This window comes from Sorex araneus, chromosome 5 (genome assembly GCF_027595985.1).
Source record: "Sorex araneus isolate mSorAra2 chromosome 5, mSorAra2.pri, whole genome shotgun sequence".
Taxonomy (NCBI): Eukaryota; Metazoa; Chordata; class Mammalia; order Eulipotyphla; family Soricidae; genus Sorex; species Sorex araneus.
The window spans coordinates 56,793,727-56,807,063 of NC_073306.1; the positions used below are offsets into that span (position 1 = coordinate 56,793,727).

A 13,337-nucleotide genomic window follows, 5' to 3' on the forward strand; every position below is an offset into this window, starting at 1 on the left:
TCCTTCTAGTTCCAGGGGAGGGTCTCAAGAAGTGCCCAAGTCACTGCAGCAAAAGGCCTGACATCAGAGGGTGGCACATGTGCCTCAATCAAGAGCCCTCTGAGCCTCGGTCTTGCCCTCTGCCAAATGGGGTACCCGGGCAGCATGGCTGAGCTCACACCAGGGAAGGGCCCGGGCCTGCCAACAAACACTGATCCCGCCCCCCGCCCCCCAGTCTGCAGAGCCTCCACCCCGCCTGGGGGGCACCGACCTGGCGGTGAGGTCAGCCTTGTCCAGGTCACTCTGCGCCCGCAGCTGGGCCAGCTCCTTGTCCCGGAGCTCCCTGTCGCGGAGCTGCTCCTCCAGCCGCGCCTGCAGCAGGCTCTGTTTCTCCAGGGCTGCCTCGGTGCGGCCCTCGGCCAGCCGCAGGCCGGAGCTCAGCCCCAGGCCCGCCTCCTGCACGGCGCGGGAGGTGCGGGCCAGCTCTCCGCCCAGCTGCAGCAGGTCCCTAGGAGGGAGGACACGGGGTGGGGGTGGGTGAGGGCTGCACCAGGGGGCGGGCTGGAGGGACTGGACAGGGGTGAGGCACTTGCCTTGCCGGCAGAGTTGATCCCCGGCACCTAACTTCCCCTGAGTACAGACTCACAAGAGACCCCCAAAGCAGAAAGACTAGGCTGGGGGTCCGCAGAGTTATTCGAAGGGCCAAGTGCGAGCTTCGCATGCCAGAGACTCAGCTTGCTCTCCGACACCACATGGTCTCCTGAGCACCACAGGGAGCAATCATCCACACACAGAGCCAGGAGCAGGCCCTGGGCACCAGCAAGTGTGGTGCAAAAAGCAAATCAAAGCGTGGGACCAGGGCGATAGCACAGCGGGTAGGGCGTTTGCTTGCCACATGGTGGACCCAGATTCAATCCCGGTACCCCATATGGTCCCCTGAGCTCCATCAGCAGAGATGTATGAGTGCAGAGCCAGGAGTAAGCCCTGAGCACCACCAGGTGTGACCCCCCGCAAATTTTTTCAATTTAATTTTTTGGGGGTCATATCCGGCGATGCACAGGCGTTATTCCTGGCTCTGCACTCAGGAATCATTCCTGGCGGTGCTCGGGGGACTATATGAAATGCTGAGAATCAAACCCGGGTCGGCTGCATGCAAGGCAAACACCCTACTCACTGTGCTATCGCTCCAGCCCCTTAATTATTTATTTATTTATGTTTTTTTGGTCACACTCACTGATGCACAGGGGTAACTCCTGGCTCATGCACTCAGGAATTACTCCCTGTGGTACTCGGGGGACTATATGGGATGCTGAAAATCGAACCCGGGTTGGTCGCGTGCAAGGCAAATGCCCTACCCGCCGTGCTATCTCTCCAGCCCCCTAATTTGATTTTTATTTTTTATTTTATTTATTTATTTTTGCTTTTTGGGTCACACCCAGCGATGCACAGGGATGACTCCTGGCTCTGCACTCAGGAATTACTCCTGACGGTGCTCAGGGGACAATATGGGATGCTGGGAATTGAACCCGGGTTGGCCGTGTGCAAGGCAAACGCCCTACCCGCTGTGCTATCGCTCCAGCCCCCCTTAATTTAATTTTTAAAATAATAAACTACACCAGGCCAGAGAGATGACTCAAGGGGCAGAGCACATATTTGGTTTTGGTTTGGGGCCCACACCCGGGATGCTCAGGGGTTACTCCTGGCCCTGCACTCAGGAAACACACCAGACTCAGGGGACCATATGGGATGCAGGGGATTGAACCTGAGTCAGCCACACAAGGCAAGTGCCCTCCTCACTGTACTATTGCTCCGGCCCGTGAGCACATATTTTGCATGAGGGAGGCTGGAGTTTGAGCCCCTGCACCACTAAATCCAGAGCTGGGTGGAGCCCTTAGAGCACTGCTGGGTGTGGCCCAAAAAAACAAAACCCATGACACTGGGCTGACCTGTCAGACTGCCCCAAGAGAAAAAGGTCCCCGTGTGCACAGAGGAGGCTCTGGGGAGACGGCCATCAGGGGTAAGTGACTGTGCCCGGCATGGAGGACAATCAGTGGAGCTCTGAAAACTGCAAATGGGCAAGAAGCGTTTCCACCCCCCACTCCAGCCCGCTGAACTGCAGCACAGCCCCAGGACCAGGAGAAAGACCTCGGATGTACGGTGACAGGGCGCAGCATTGTTCAATAAGAAATACTACTGGGAGCAAGGGCCCCAGTGATAAGAGGGGTACAGCAGGGAGGGCATTTGCCTTGCATATGGTCTCCCAAGCACCGCCGGGAGTAATTCCTGAGTAAAGAATAGCCCAAAAACCACACACACACACACACACACACACACACACACACACACACACACACACACACACACACACACACACACACACACACACACACACACACACACACACATATTAGCCTTGCATATGGTCCCCCAAGCACTACCGGGAGTAATTCCTGAGTGAAGAGTAGGAGTAAGCTCGGAGCATCACCAGTGTGGCCCAAAACACACACACACACACACACACACACACACACACACACCCCTTTGACCAGGCAGGAGTGATAGTACAGCAGGTACAAACAGTACAGATTACAGCCTTGCACGTGGCTGCCCAGGTTGGATTCCAGATACCACATATGGTCCCCCAAAGTCTGCCAGGAGTCACTCCGGAGCACAGAGCCGGGAAAAAGCCAGGGCAATTCGGGATGAGTCCCCAAACAAACGAAGACTGTCACAATCTCAGTGTCTATCACATTGTGGGTGCTCGAGTGACCAGGGCAGTAGCTCAGCGGGGTACGTGCACCCTCTGCAGGCAGGAGGCCTGGGCTCAATCCCCCAGAGCACTGCTAGAGCGAGCCCTCAGTCAGAGCCAAGAACAATCTCTGAGCACGAGCGGGTCTGGGTCCGGGAAACAAAGTGAGAAAAGAACAATCAGCAGAGAAGCCAGAGGCCAGCTCAGCGGGAGCGCAGCGGCCTGCGACACGGGAGGTCCTCCGTCCCACCCTGGGCCCTGGACGAAATTGCAGGGCTTCCAGCCGCAGGGTGCCCCCAGCCCCCCGCTCACCTCTCGGTGGACATCTTCACCTCGCTAACCAGCCGTCGGACGCCCACCACCTGCCTCCACAGTTGCAGAAGGCGGCTGTGCTCGCTGCTGAAGTAGGCATTGAAGGACTGCAGGGAAACGAACAGGACGAGGGCTGCAGACAGGCGACCACAACCCCTGGGCTCTGGCCAGCTGGGGGGCACCTTTGCCCAGCCAGTGGGTCCTCCCACACCTCCCTCTCTCCCGGGGCGCTGCAGGAAGCTCTCAGCGGCACGACTGCCTGGGTAGCTCACTGCATCATTTATCTGTTAGTTTGTTTAACTAGAAAGTGTTTCTGGTTTGGGGGCCCCACCCGGGGGTGCTCTGATGCTCTACTCCCAGCTCGGTGCCTCCACTCCTGGTGTGCGGAGGGGACCACGCAGTGAGGATTACACCCAAATCTTCTGTACTTAAACCCTGTAGGGTTAAGGTAAGGCAGTGGGGACCGCCCACCCTCCAGAACGCCTTCCAAGGGCCCCTTTCCCGAGGGTCAGGGCAAACCAGCAAGGTCGGGGACCTCCTGCACCTCCATGTCTACCTCCTCCTTGCACCTCTGCGCTGCCCACTGATCTCTCTGCCTGGCCCTTTAACCCCAAATGAAACTAAGGATGCGAGGAGCTGAGGAGTATCTCAGTGTAAGCATGTGAGAATGCATGTCTAAAATAGGGCCTGGGGCTGGAGCAATAGCACAGCAGGTAGGGCATTTGCCTTGCATGTGGTCAACCAGGGTTCGATTCCCAGCATCCCATATGGTCCCCCGAGTACTGCCAGGAGTAAGTTCTGAGTGCAGAGCCAGGAGTAACCCCTGAGCATCGCCGGGTGTGACCCAAAAAGAAAAAATAAATAAATAAATAAATAAATAAAACAGGGCCTGGGAGGAGCCAGAGCGATAGCACAGCGGGTAGGGTGCTTGTCTTACATGCGGCTGACCCAGGTTCAATCCTTGGCATCCCATATGGTCCCCTGAGCACTGCCAGGAGTAATTCCTGATTGCAGAACCAAGAGCAAACCCTAAGCATGGCCAGATGTGCACCCCCCCAAAGAAACTAAGCTCAAGTAGGGCCTGGGAGATAGTACAGTGGGTAGGGTGCTTGTCTTGCATGCGACTGACCTGGGCTTAATTCCTGATACCCCACATGGTCTACTTTTTTTTTCTTAGTAATATATAGAGCGATAGCACAGCAGGTAGGGCGTCTGCCTTGCACACGGCCGACCTGGGTTTGATTCCTCTGTCCCTCTCGGAGAGGCCGGCAAGCTACTGAGAGTATCCCGCCCGCACGGCAGAGCCTGGCAAGCGACCCGTGGCGTATTCGATATGCCAGAAACAGTAACAAGTCTCACAATGGAGACGTTACTGGTGCCCGCTCGAGCAAATCGATGAACAATGGGAGGACAGTGCTACAGTGCTACCCCACATGTTACTGAGCCCCTCAGGAGTGATCCCTGGGCACAGAGCCAGAAGTAAGCCCTGAGCACTGCCAGGGGAGACCAAAATCAAACCACATTAGTGCAGAGTTAGAGTTATCTCTTGCACAGACCTGACCCTGGTTGGATCCTCAGAATCACATGTTTCCCACCCCTCAGCATCATCCAGAACAGCCCTGAGGATCCTGAGCATGGCTGGGTACGTGGCTCCAACACTGGAGGACCAGGACAGAAGCAAATCCTAGGCCTGAGCACTGAACCACTGTTCTGGCTGTCCGAGAAGTGCCAGGAGTGGCCCGTGAGCCCCTGAGCACTGCGTGGGGCGCTCTACCAAAAATTTCAAATTAGGAGTTTAGGTATTTTCAACGGCAACCCCATTTTGATCCCGAAATGGTCTGTGGAACACGGCCAGGAGTGGTCCCTGAGCGCTGAGCCAGGAGCAAGTTCCAAGCACTGCTGGTGTGTCCCCCCCACAAAAAAATTGATTAAATAAACTGAGCGTGCGACCACGGTAGCGCTTACCGCGTGGGGTCAAGGTAAGGCAGCAGGACCCCCTCTCCCTCTGCAGACCCTCTTCCTTGGGTCCCCTTTCCCGCGGCGGCCGGGGACCTCCCACACCTCCATGCCCACCTCCTCCTCGCGCCTCCACGCTGCCTCCCTCTGCTCCAGTTCCTTGCGGCTGCGTGTCCAGTCACTGGTCACCTTGCGAATGTCCTCGCTCAGAGCCTGGTTGGCCGAGCTGGCCTGGCCCAGCTGCTCTCGAAGCATGGCGTTCACCTGGGCTAGGCTGGCACTCCTGAGTGGGGCAGGCGGGGCGATTGGTCGGGCAGGGGTCGGGGAGGCGCACCCCCACCGCGTGCTGGCCTCAAGCGGACCCCGCCCCTGCGGCGCGCACCTCTGCTGTTCCTCCTCCAGGCGGACGAGGGCGCTCTCCAGGTCTTGGCTGTGCTCGGTGTCCTGGGTGAGAGAGTGGCGGCATCAAGGCGGGCCCCTGGAGAGCGGGGAGGAGGGGCGGCCCCGGCCCACCCTGCAGCACCCACCCTCAGCTGCTGCTGCTTCAGCTCCGTGGATCTCTCCAGAAGCTGCTGCTCCATCTCTGAGCACTTCTTCTTGTACTGGAGGATCTGGGGGTGGGTGGGAGTGTGTGTGGGGGGCAGGGGTGAGGCCCTAGGGAGTGTGGGCACACGGGGGGGGGGGGGGCGGGCAGGAGCAGGAGAGGGCTGGCCCCGACCCTGACCTTGGCCTGCAGCCGCTGCACGAGCTGCGCCTGCCGCTGCTGGCCCTCCTGGTAGGCCTGCAGCTTGCGCCGGTAGGACGCCTGCTCCTCCTGCAGCTGCCTGCGCAGCTCCACGCTCTGCCGCACCAGCCCCCGCGGCTCCTGCGTTTCCAGCTCCCCGGCCTCCAGTTGGAAAGCCTGTTCCAGCTGCAGGGAAGGACCCCCGTGGGGGGAAAGAGTCGTGGGCCTGCCCCAGGGGAGATGGCAGGCCCAGGTCTCTGGGGGGCTGGGGGGGTGGGGCGCGCCAGGCAGAGCTCAGCCCCACAATGCTTTGCAGGCACGTGTGGGCAGGCCCATGATGCAATGCATCCAGGTGCATGGATGAAGGCGGCCGTGCATGGACATACAGACCCGGCATGCACAGACAGAGCGCGCACGGACACACGGACACGCGGCTGAGCTGCAGTGGCAACGTGCAGAACGGCACAGATGCCGAGGGGGTGGGGTGGAGGAGTCTCGGCCGCCCGCCCACGCACACGGTCTCGCAGGAGGATGGTTGTTAGATTCCCCGCGGCGCCTCCCCACCCCCACCCTAAGCGAGCCGGGGGAGTCTGGATTTCTGTTCTCCGTTGTAGCACATTTGTTGCAATCATGGGCTAAGGCCGCAGCACCCGGGAACACCTTCGCTAGGCTTTGCAGGCACTGAGGCTCCAGCCCCTCACCGCAAAACACAAGAAAAAAGGGAAAACAAATAAAGGAGGTATCGAGACACACTTGCAGATCTTAGCACAGGGGCACTGCACACAGGTGGCCCGCCCCCCTGGCCCTCCCACCCCGCGGGGATCCGTAAGAGCCTCTGATACCCAGAGCGCTGCCGGCTGGCGAAGGCCCTCTCCGCCCCAGCCAGGGCTAAGATGCCCACTTCTCTCGGGCCTCGCTGAAGCCCCTGCTGCCACCCGCGTCCTCCAGGCCCTTCCAGCTTGCGTGCGGCCCCCTGGACATCAGATCTCGGGCCTGCCTGGCTCTGGCTGCCCCCATAGACGGAAGCATCCTTTCATTTTTGTGGTCCGGGAGGGAGGAGGCAGCTGGGAGGAGCAGGACCAAGGGAGGTAGAGCACCAGAGTCCCTCCCGCCCGACTCACAGCCCCCACTCCTCAGTGTGTCGGGCATTCTCATGCAACCGCCCTGCCTGCTTCTGTCAAGCCCCCATGCCCAGGACACACCCAGGGGACCTCCAGCCACAGAGAAGGCCCCCTCGGCTCTGCACTCCGCCCCACCTCCAGGGATAGCACTGGCCAGGTGCAGGAGGAGGGCGAAAGGAGGGCTGTGGGCACCCAGCTGTGTGGCACCCAGCGCGGCTGGTGTTGTGCAGGGAAGTGGGGCGCCCGTCACTGAGGGGCTGACGGACGCGGCGTCACTCGGCCCGGCCTGCCTGAAGTGGCAGCGGGTGTGGGAGTTGACCCAGCTGGGCGCTGGGCTTGTTGGTATGTGGACAGAAGTGTCCTGTGGGTGGGGGGCCGGTCAGAGCCCCCATGCCGTAGGTCCCGGTGGGGACCTTGAAAGGGACGCATCGTGTCGGAGACTGTGCGGCCGTGGACGGCCGTGAGACATGAGGCAAGGTGTGTGCTGAGGGGCTGGAGCCGCAGACCAGCAGGGAGGCGCTTGCCTGGCACACGGCCAACGGAGGTTTGATTCCCAGCATCCCCATACGGCCCCCCGAGCCTGCCGGGATTCCTGAGCACAGCGCCAGGAGCAAGCCCTGAGCGCTGCGAGGTGTTTCCCTCCCCCCGCCACCCAAGAAGAGAAAGGTGTGTGCTGGGTGGAGGCGGAGGGCCTGTAAGCAGAAGTGTGACGGGGTGACACTCTGTGCACCTGGCCGGGACTGGCCGGCGGTGCCCAGAGCCGTGGTTTGGGGTTCTGGGACCGTGAACCGGTGTCGGCACCTATGATTTCCCGGGGTGTGGGCAGTGCTTAGGGACCGCACCCACTTCCCCTGAGCTCCTGGCCAGCCACGGGCGGCTCCTGGCCACGCTCGCCCTTCCCCCGCGTTCCCTGGCACCTCACCCAACTGTTTAACTGGTGATTTGGGGCTTCCGCCAAGTGTGGGGGAAAGTTCTCGGTCTCCCCGGCAACCACTACCCCAGTGCTGCAGCTCAATTCACTCTGGCCAGGTTGCCATGGCCACGCGGGAGCCCAGGGGTCCCTCCTGCGGAGGAGCCGAGGGGGCACGGCCACTCCTCCCCTCATCCCAGCTGCCCCACCCTGCACCTGCTCCTGGGGACAGGAAGAAATGGGGGTTTGGCGGCGTGGGAGGGGGGGTGGAATCTGCAGTGCCCCGGGGTCCTCCCTCTGGCCTGGGGGGAGGCCTGGGCCACTGAGCCTCCAGCCCAGCGACCTCACCATCCCAGGAACACAGTGGGGCCCAATCCTGCTGCATGCTGCCCAGCCGCACCCCCCAGGATACCGCTGGGCACAGGGTGGCGAACATAGGACCAGTAAGGGGAGGGCTCAAACTACAGGCACAAGTCCTGGCCCAGAGGCTGGTGACCATGCTGGGGAGGGGTGAGAGTGGCCAGGAGTCACCTGGGGCTAGGGAGTGGGCGCAGGTCCCTGGGCACTGCTTGGAGCCCTGGAAATCACAGATGCCAGCATCCTGCTCACACACACACACAAGCAGAACACACCGGGGCACACGCCCAGCCACCGACCAAAGGCCTGCTGGGCTCCCCTCCAGGCCTCAGTTTCCCCATCTGTATAAGGGGGAAATCTCCTGGCTTCGTGGGTGTCCTTGGATCCACCCCTGGGAAAGGCCTTGAGGCCCATTTTTAGGGGGCGGGGGGGTGCTTTTTGGGTCACAGCGGGTGATGCTCAGGAATTACCCCTGGCAGCGCTCAGGGGACCATATGGGATGCTGGGGGGTCAAACGCAGGTTGAATGAGTGCAAAGCAAACGCCCTACCCCCTGGACTCTCTCAGTCCGGCCCGAGGCCCTTCTTGTCCATCGGGGCATCACTCCCCCATCTCAGCCGAAGTCAGTCCCACCCCACGCTCCCTTTCCTCCTCACTAGGGGCCCCCTGGGACCTGGGAGCGAGTTTGATCGATGAACATTTTCTAGCCCGTGCCCCAGCTGCAGTCCCCCGTGTCCCCGCAGCAAGGGGACCTGCCACTTCCCACCTCTTCTGCCAGCTGCACATAGGCATTTAAGAGGCAGACCCCGGGGGGCTGGCTCTGAGCCAGGGGCCCCCAGAAGAAAGGCCTTGCGGGAGGCGGCTGGCTCAGGACGCCGCCACCACAGACAGTGGACGCAGGCCAGCCCACCCGCCACGTCCCCTGCAATCCCTGGGAAACCATCCCGGTCAGTGGGGCCGCAAGGGCCCCCAGCTGCCTCTGTGCAAGTCCCAACAAGTTGGGGACTTATCTAGGCGGGCAGACATCAGGGTGGCACCAGAGTCCAGACACACAGCCCCCAAGCCGCTGGGCCTGGCTCTGCCAGAATCCCGCAGGGGACCCTAGCCCGGCTCTGATTCCAGGATCCAGGCTCCCATCTGGAACATCCGAGAATCACATCCGAGGTCCCCGCAGCGTTGCAGCAGGGCCAGTGATTCTGCTGGCCCATTTGTCTCTCTCAGCGCCCAGAAAATCAAACTGGCAAGACAGAGCCCTGCCTGGGTTGGGTTATCAAGAGCCAGAACTGGCTGTGTGGCCCCGAGCACGGTGCTCCCCCTCTCTGGGCCTCTGCTCTCTCCTCTGCACTTAGGGGCACCACCACGGTGGTGGGTGCTGCCTTCGGGGCATGTGCCAGGGTGTGCCTGGCACAGAGCAGGCCCGGGTAGCCCACCGTCGCTGTGCGGTTCTTACCAGCCCTGCTTCCCACTGGCACGCACGCTTCCCTCCTGCCAACCCGCCCCACCTCTCAGCTCCCTTCAGGTCCCGGGGGTCACCGCCCAGAGGCCAAGGCAGAGAGAGCAGGGCCGACCCGGGCGGGGGAGTCCTGGCAGGCCTGGCTCTTCCCTCCACCCCTCCCTCCCTCCAAGCCCCAGGGCAGCGGTGCCCAGGCCCCCCTCCCCAGACCACACCAGGCTGGGCAGACCCCAAGGAAGGGGGACTCTCGTGAATGGGAGCACACGGTGACCCCCAGGGCCCGGGGGCAGCCGGGCGAGCAGGCTCGGGGGAGAGGGGACGAGCATGCAGGCACGCCAGGGCGCCCGACCACCCTCCGGGCAGGAGAGGGGCTGAGAGTGGAGGGTCTGCTTGCGGCCATGCAGCCTGCAGCCCCGACGTCCTGACTCCGGGAGCCCCGCACCCCGGGTGCAGGCCTGGCCTGGGCATCTCCTGCCCGTCCCACCACCACGCCGGCCGCACCCACCCTCTCGCTGACTGCGTTGTACTTGATGGCCAGCTCGTCGCGCTCCGCCCGGCTCTGGGCCAGCAGGTCCTCCACGCGCGACAGCTCCTGCTGCAGCAGCTGGTTCTCCTCCTGCACGGACAGCAGGGACGCCATCTCCGGGCCGGGCCGCGGGGCTGGAGAGACAGGGGCACAGGACTGGCTCCCACCTGGGCTCCTGGGCTGTGCCCTCCCCCTGCAGGGCCCCCCCCCCGGGACTCGAGGCAGGAAGACAGGCCAGGGGGAGAGGGAGGAAGGGGGGAGAGAGAGATTGTGTGTGTACAGGTGTGTGCGTGTGTATCTGTGTGTATGTTTTGGGGTTTTGGGGGTGGGGGTGGATGCAGCGCTCAGGATGCACGGAAAGAGCTGAAGAGTAAGAAGAAAGGTGCAGACAGGCCCCTTTCTGCACACACGGAAGGGACAGGGCTACGGGTGCGGAGGGGCTGCTTCCGGGTGAGGAAGCACGGGAGGGAGGCTGGGCCTGGCATGCCGCTCCTCTTTCCCCCATGACTACACGTCCCTGGGGGTCTCAGTTTGGCTGATCTGTGAAATGGACAGAAAAGTCACCAGGCCAGGCCAGGCCAGTGAGCAGAAACCGTCTCACTTTAAAGGAAAGAGGTTCGGGAAACTTCCGAGGCCGGAGCTCAAAATAGCATAGACTAGGTTGTGAGGAGGAAGAAGAAGGAAGAGTTAGAGGAAGAGAATTACCAGTATCCCCCCTCCAGGCGTCCCCTTTTCCATTCTGGGAGAACTGGACACAGCCCAAGTCGGTGTTTGGGTCAGTGTTTCCCAAAGTGGGTGACACCACCCTCTGGGACAGGGGACCCTGGAGTAACTTGGGGGGAGCAGTGGCAGCCTCAGGTGCAACTGAGGTAGGGGTGCTTTCTGCCTGCTCTAAAGAGCTGCGCTTCCCAGCGGGGAAGGCGTTTGCCTCGCATGCAGCCAACCCTGTTCAATCCCTGTCACCAACCAGGTTCGGTCTCCTAAGCCCAGCTACGAGTGACCCCAGAGCACTACCGGGTGTGGCCCCAAGACCCCCCAAAAAGTTAAAAGCTACATTTCTGGAGGAAGCTGAACGATGGGTTTTACTGACGAGGGACTTCTGAAGAAGCTCTGCTCTGGACGCTTTCAGCCTGGGTGCTGGGATCTCTCGGTCCTTTCTTTTTTTGGGGGGGGCACACCTGGCAATGCTCAAGGGTGACTCCTGGTTCTATACTCAGACATTACTCCTGGCAGTGCTGACGGGACCCTGTGGGATGCAGGGGCAAATGCCTCCCCCACTGTACCATCACTCCAGCCCCAGATTTCTCTGTCTCTTCCCACCCGGAGCTTCCAGGGCCCAACAACCGAGGTCTTCCCAAGGAGACTGAGGGCTGGCAGGACACCACAAATGGCAGCTGCCACTGAGCGTGCCCACCCTGGACTCAAACCATCCAGGGCACCTGCGGCGCCCCACCAGGAGGGAGAGGCCCACCAGCCTTCCTGCCCTGGTGGGGCATGGACAGTCCCACTTCTTGGACTTGTGCACAAACCCAAGTTTTGGTGTTGGGAATTTTGTCTGTTTGGGTTTTTGTTTGTTTTGGGTTTGGGTTGTTGTTTTTTTTTCTTTTTGGGTCACACACGACGATGCACAGGGGTTACTCCTGGCTCTGCACTCAGGAATTACTCCTGGCAGTGCTCAGGGGACCATATAGGATGCTGGGAATCGAACCCGGGTCGGCCGCGTGCAAGGCAAACACCCTACCCGCTGTACTATCACTCCAGCCCCGGGGCGGTGGGTGGAGGTGTCTTTTATGGGGGAGGCGTTGAGCCAGCCAGCACCCAGCAGTGCTCAGGGCTTCTATAGGCTCTGTGCTCAGCAAACTGTAAGTGGAGCCAGGGATCACACCGGGGTTGGCTGCCTTCATCCAAGACGAGCGTACATCCTCCTGTCAGCCTCCGAGATGCAAGTCCAGCTGAGCGGCCCTCACCCTACCACCTCACACCTGCCCTGGGAAGAAGTCCGGGATTTGGACTGGGTCCTTTCTGTTCGTTTGCTTTGTTTTTTTGTAGGTTATACCCACAACACTGTTATACTCCACAGCAGTGTTGTGGAGGAAGGGGTCCTCCCAGCTCCGCTCTGGGGGGCTGGGCAGGTGGGTCATTCCTGGCACAGCTCTGGAGAGGAGACCACGCCGTGTCAAGACTTGACTGCGGGTCTCTGGCATGCAAAGGCTGAACTGTCTCTCCAACCCCCGGGAGTTTGTCTTTGCAGGCGGCTACAGGCCAGCACGGAGGAGATGCTGGGCCCTGCCTTGCAGCTGCACCACCTGCAGGACAAATCCATGCCCACGACCTCAGTGCCTCTGTTTTCTCGTCTGCCAAACGGGTCTCTCCGCTGAAGGGCTAGACCTGCCTCACGGAGGGTATTTAAGAAGCGGTGGGACTGTGGGCAGACAGAGCGGTGAGCTGCTGGGGAGTCTGGGCCATTCCCGGGCTGGTACCTGGGCTTGCGGCTGGGGAGAGGTTGCGGGTGACGATTTCCCTGATGCGGGCGGGCAGGCACGTGGACCGAGAGTCTGGGGCCGGGTCCTGCACACTCGGGCCCTCGTCCTGACCCGGCCCCACGGTGCTGCTCTCCAGGGTCTGCAGTGAAAGAGAGTCTGGTGGGTGGGGGGCAAGACCCGGGACCCCCCCAAGAGGTGGGTGCCCAGGAAAACTTGATGAAATCCCTAAATAGGGGGTGCCTGGAAGCCCAGTGGAGTTACAGAGTCCCAGGGGTGGACACTCTCGGGGACCCCCTCCTGGCCCGAGAAGCACTCACAGATCCCAGCGGGGCAGCACCGTGTGGGGGCTCCCACCCCGCTCAGACAGGGTTAGAGTGAGGCTCACGCTGCACCAGCAGGTAACCCCAGCCCTGAACTCTGGGAGTGGGGACCCCCCCATCCACACACAGACAGCGGGAGAAGATGCACGACCGATACTCCTCACCCCTGCAACTCAATCCAGAGGGGTCCCAGTGCACCTCTCTCTCTCTCTCTCTCACACCCTGCAACCCCCAGGATTCACTCACCCCTCCTGATTGGCCTATCGCCCCCATCCTAGACAGGGTGGGAGCAGCCCCCAGACCCACCTCGATGACTGTCTCCAGTGCCAGCTGGGCTTCCAACGACCCCTCCTGTCCCAAATTCATGGGGGAGGCTCCAAGGCACCCCTCCAGCCCCTGGGCCAGGGCCGGAGCACTAACTCAACCCACCCACCCCACCGGACTGCTG

The 13,337-nt window shown here is 61.4% G+C and overlaps 1 protein-coding gene across 4 annotated transcripts in view; it reads right to left on the bottom strand.

The window, feature by feature from the left end:
- CROCC (ciliary rootlet coiled-coil, rootletin) overlaps positions 1-13,337 on the bottom strand; it is a 43,250-nt gene extending 29,913 nt beyond the window's left edge. For 2 of the 4 annotated variants that reach the window (XM_055139089.1, XM_055139087.1), the window contains exons 1-8: positions 13,196-13,337; positions 12,567-12,708; positions 10,066-10,220; positions 5,721-5,906; positions 5,524-5,607; positions 5,114-5,440; positions 3,041-3,147; positions 251-487 (exon numbers count right to left, since the gene is read on the bottom strand). In XM_055139089.1, the coding sequence (XP_054995064.1) occupies positions 251-487; positions 3,041-3,147; positions 5,114-5,440; positions 5,524-5,607; positions 5,721-5,906; positions 10,066-10,220; positions 12,567-12,708; positions 13,196-13,255 (1,298 nt within the window). In that variant the 5' untranslated portion in view covers positions 13,256-13,337. The remainder of the gene's footprint in view (positions 1-250; positions 488-3,040; positions 3,148-5,113; positions 5,441-5,523; positions 5,608-5,720; positions 5,907-10,065; positions 10,221-12,566; positions 12,709-13,195) is intronic. The other 2 variants (XM_055139090.1, XM_055139091.1) reach the window with 2 other exon arrangements.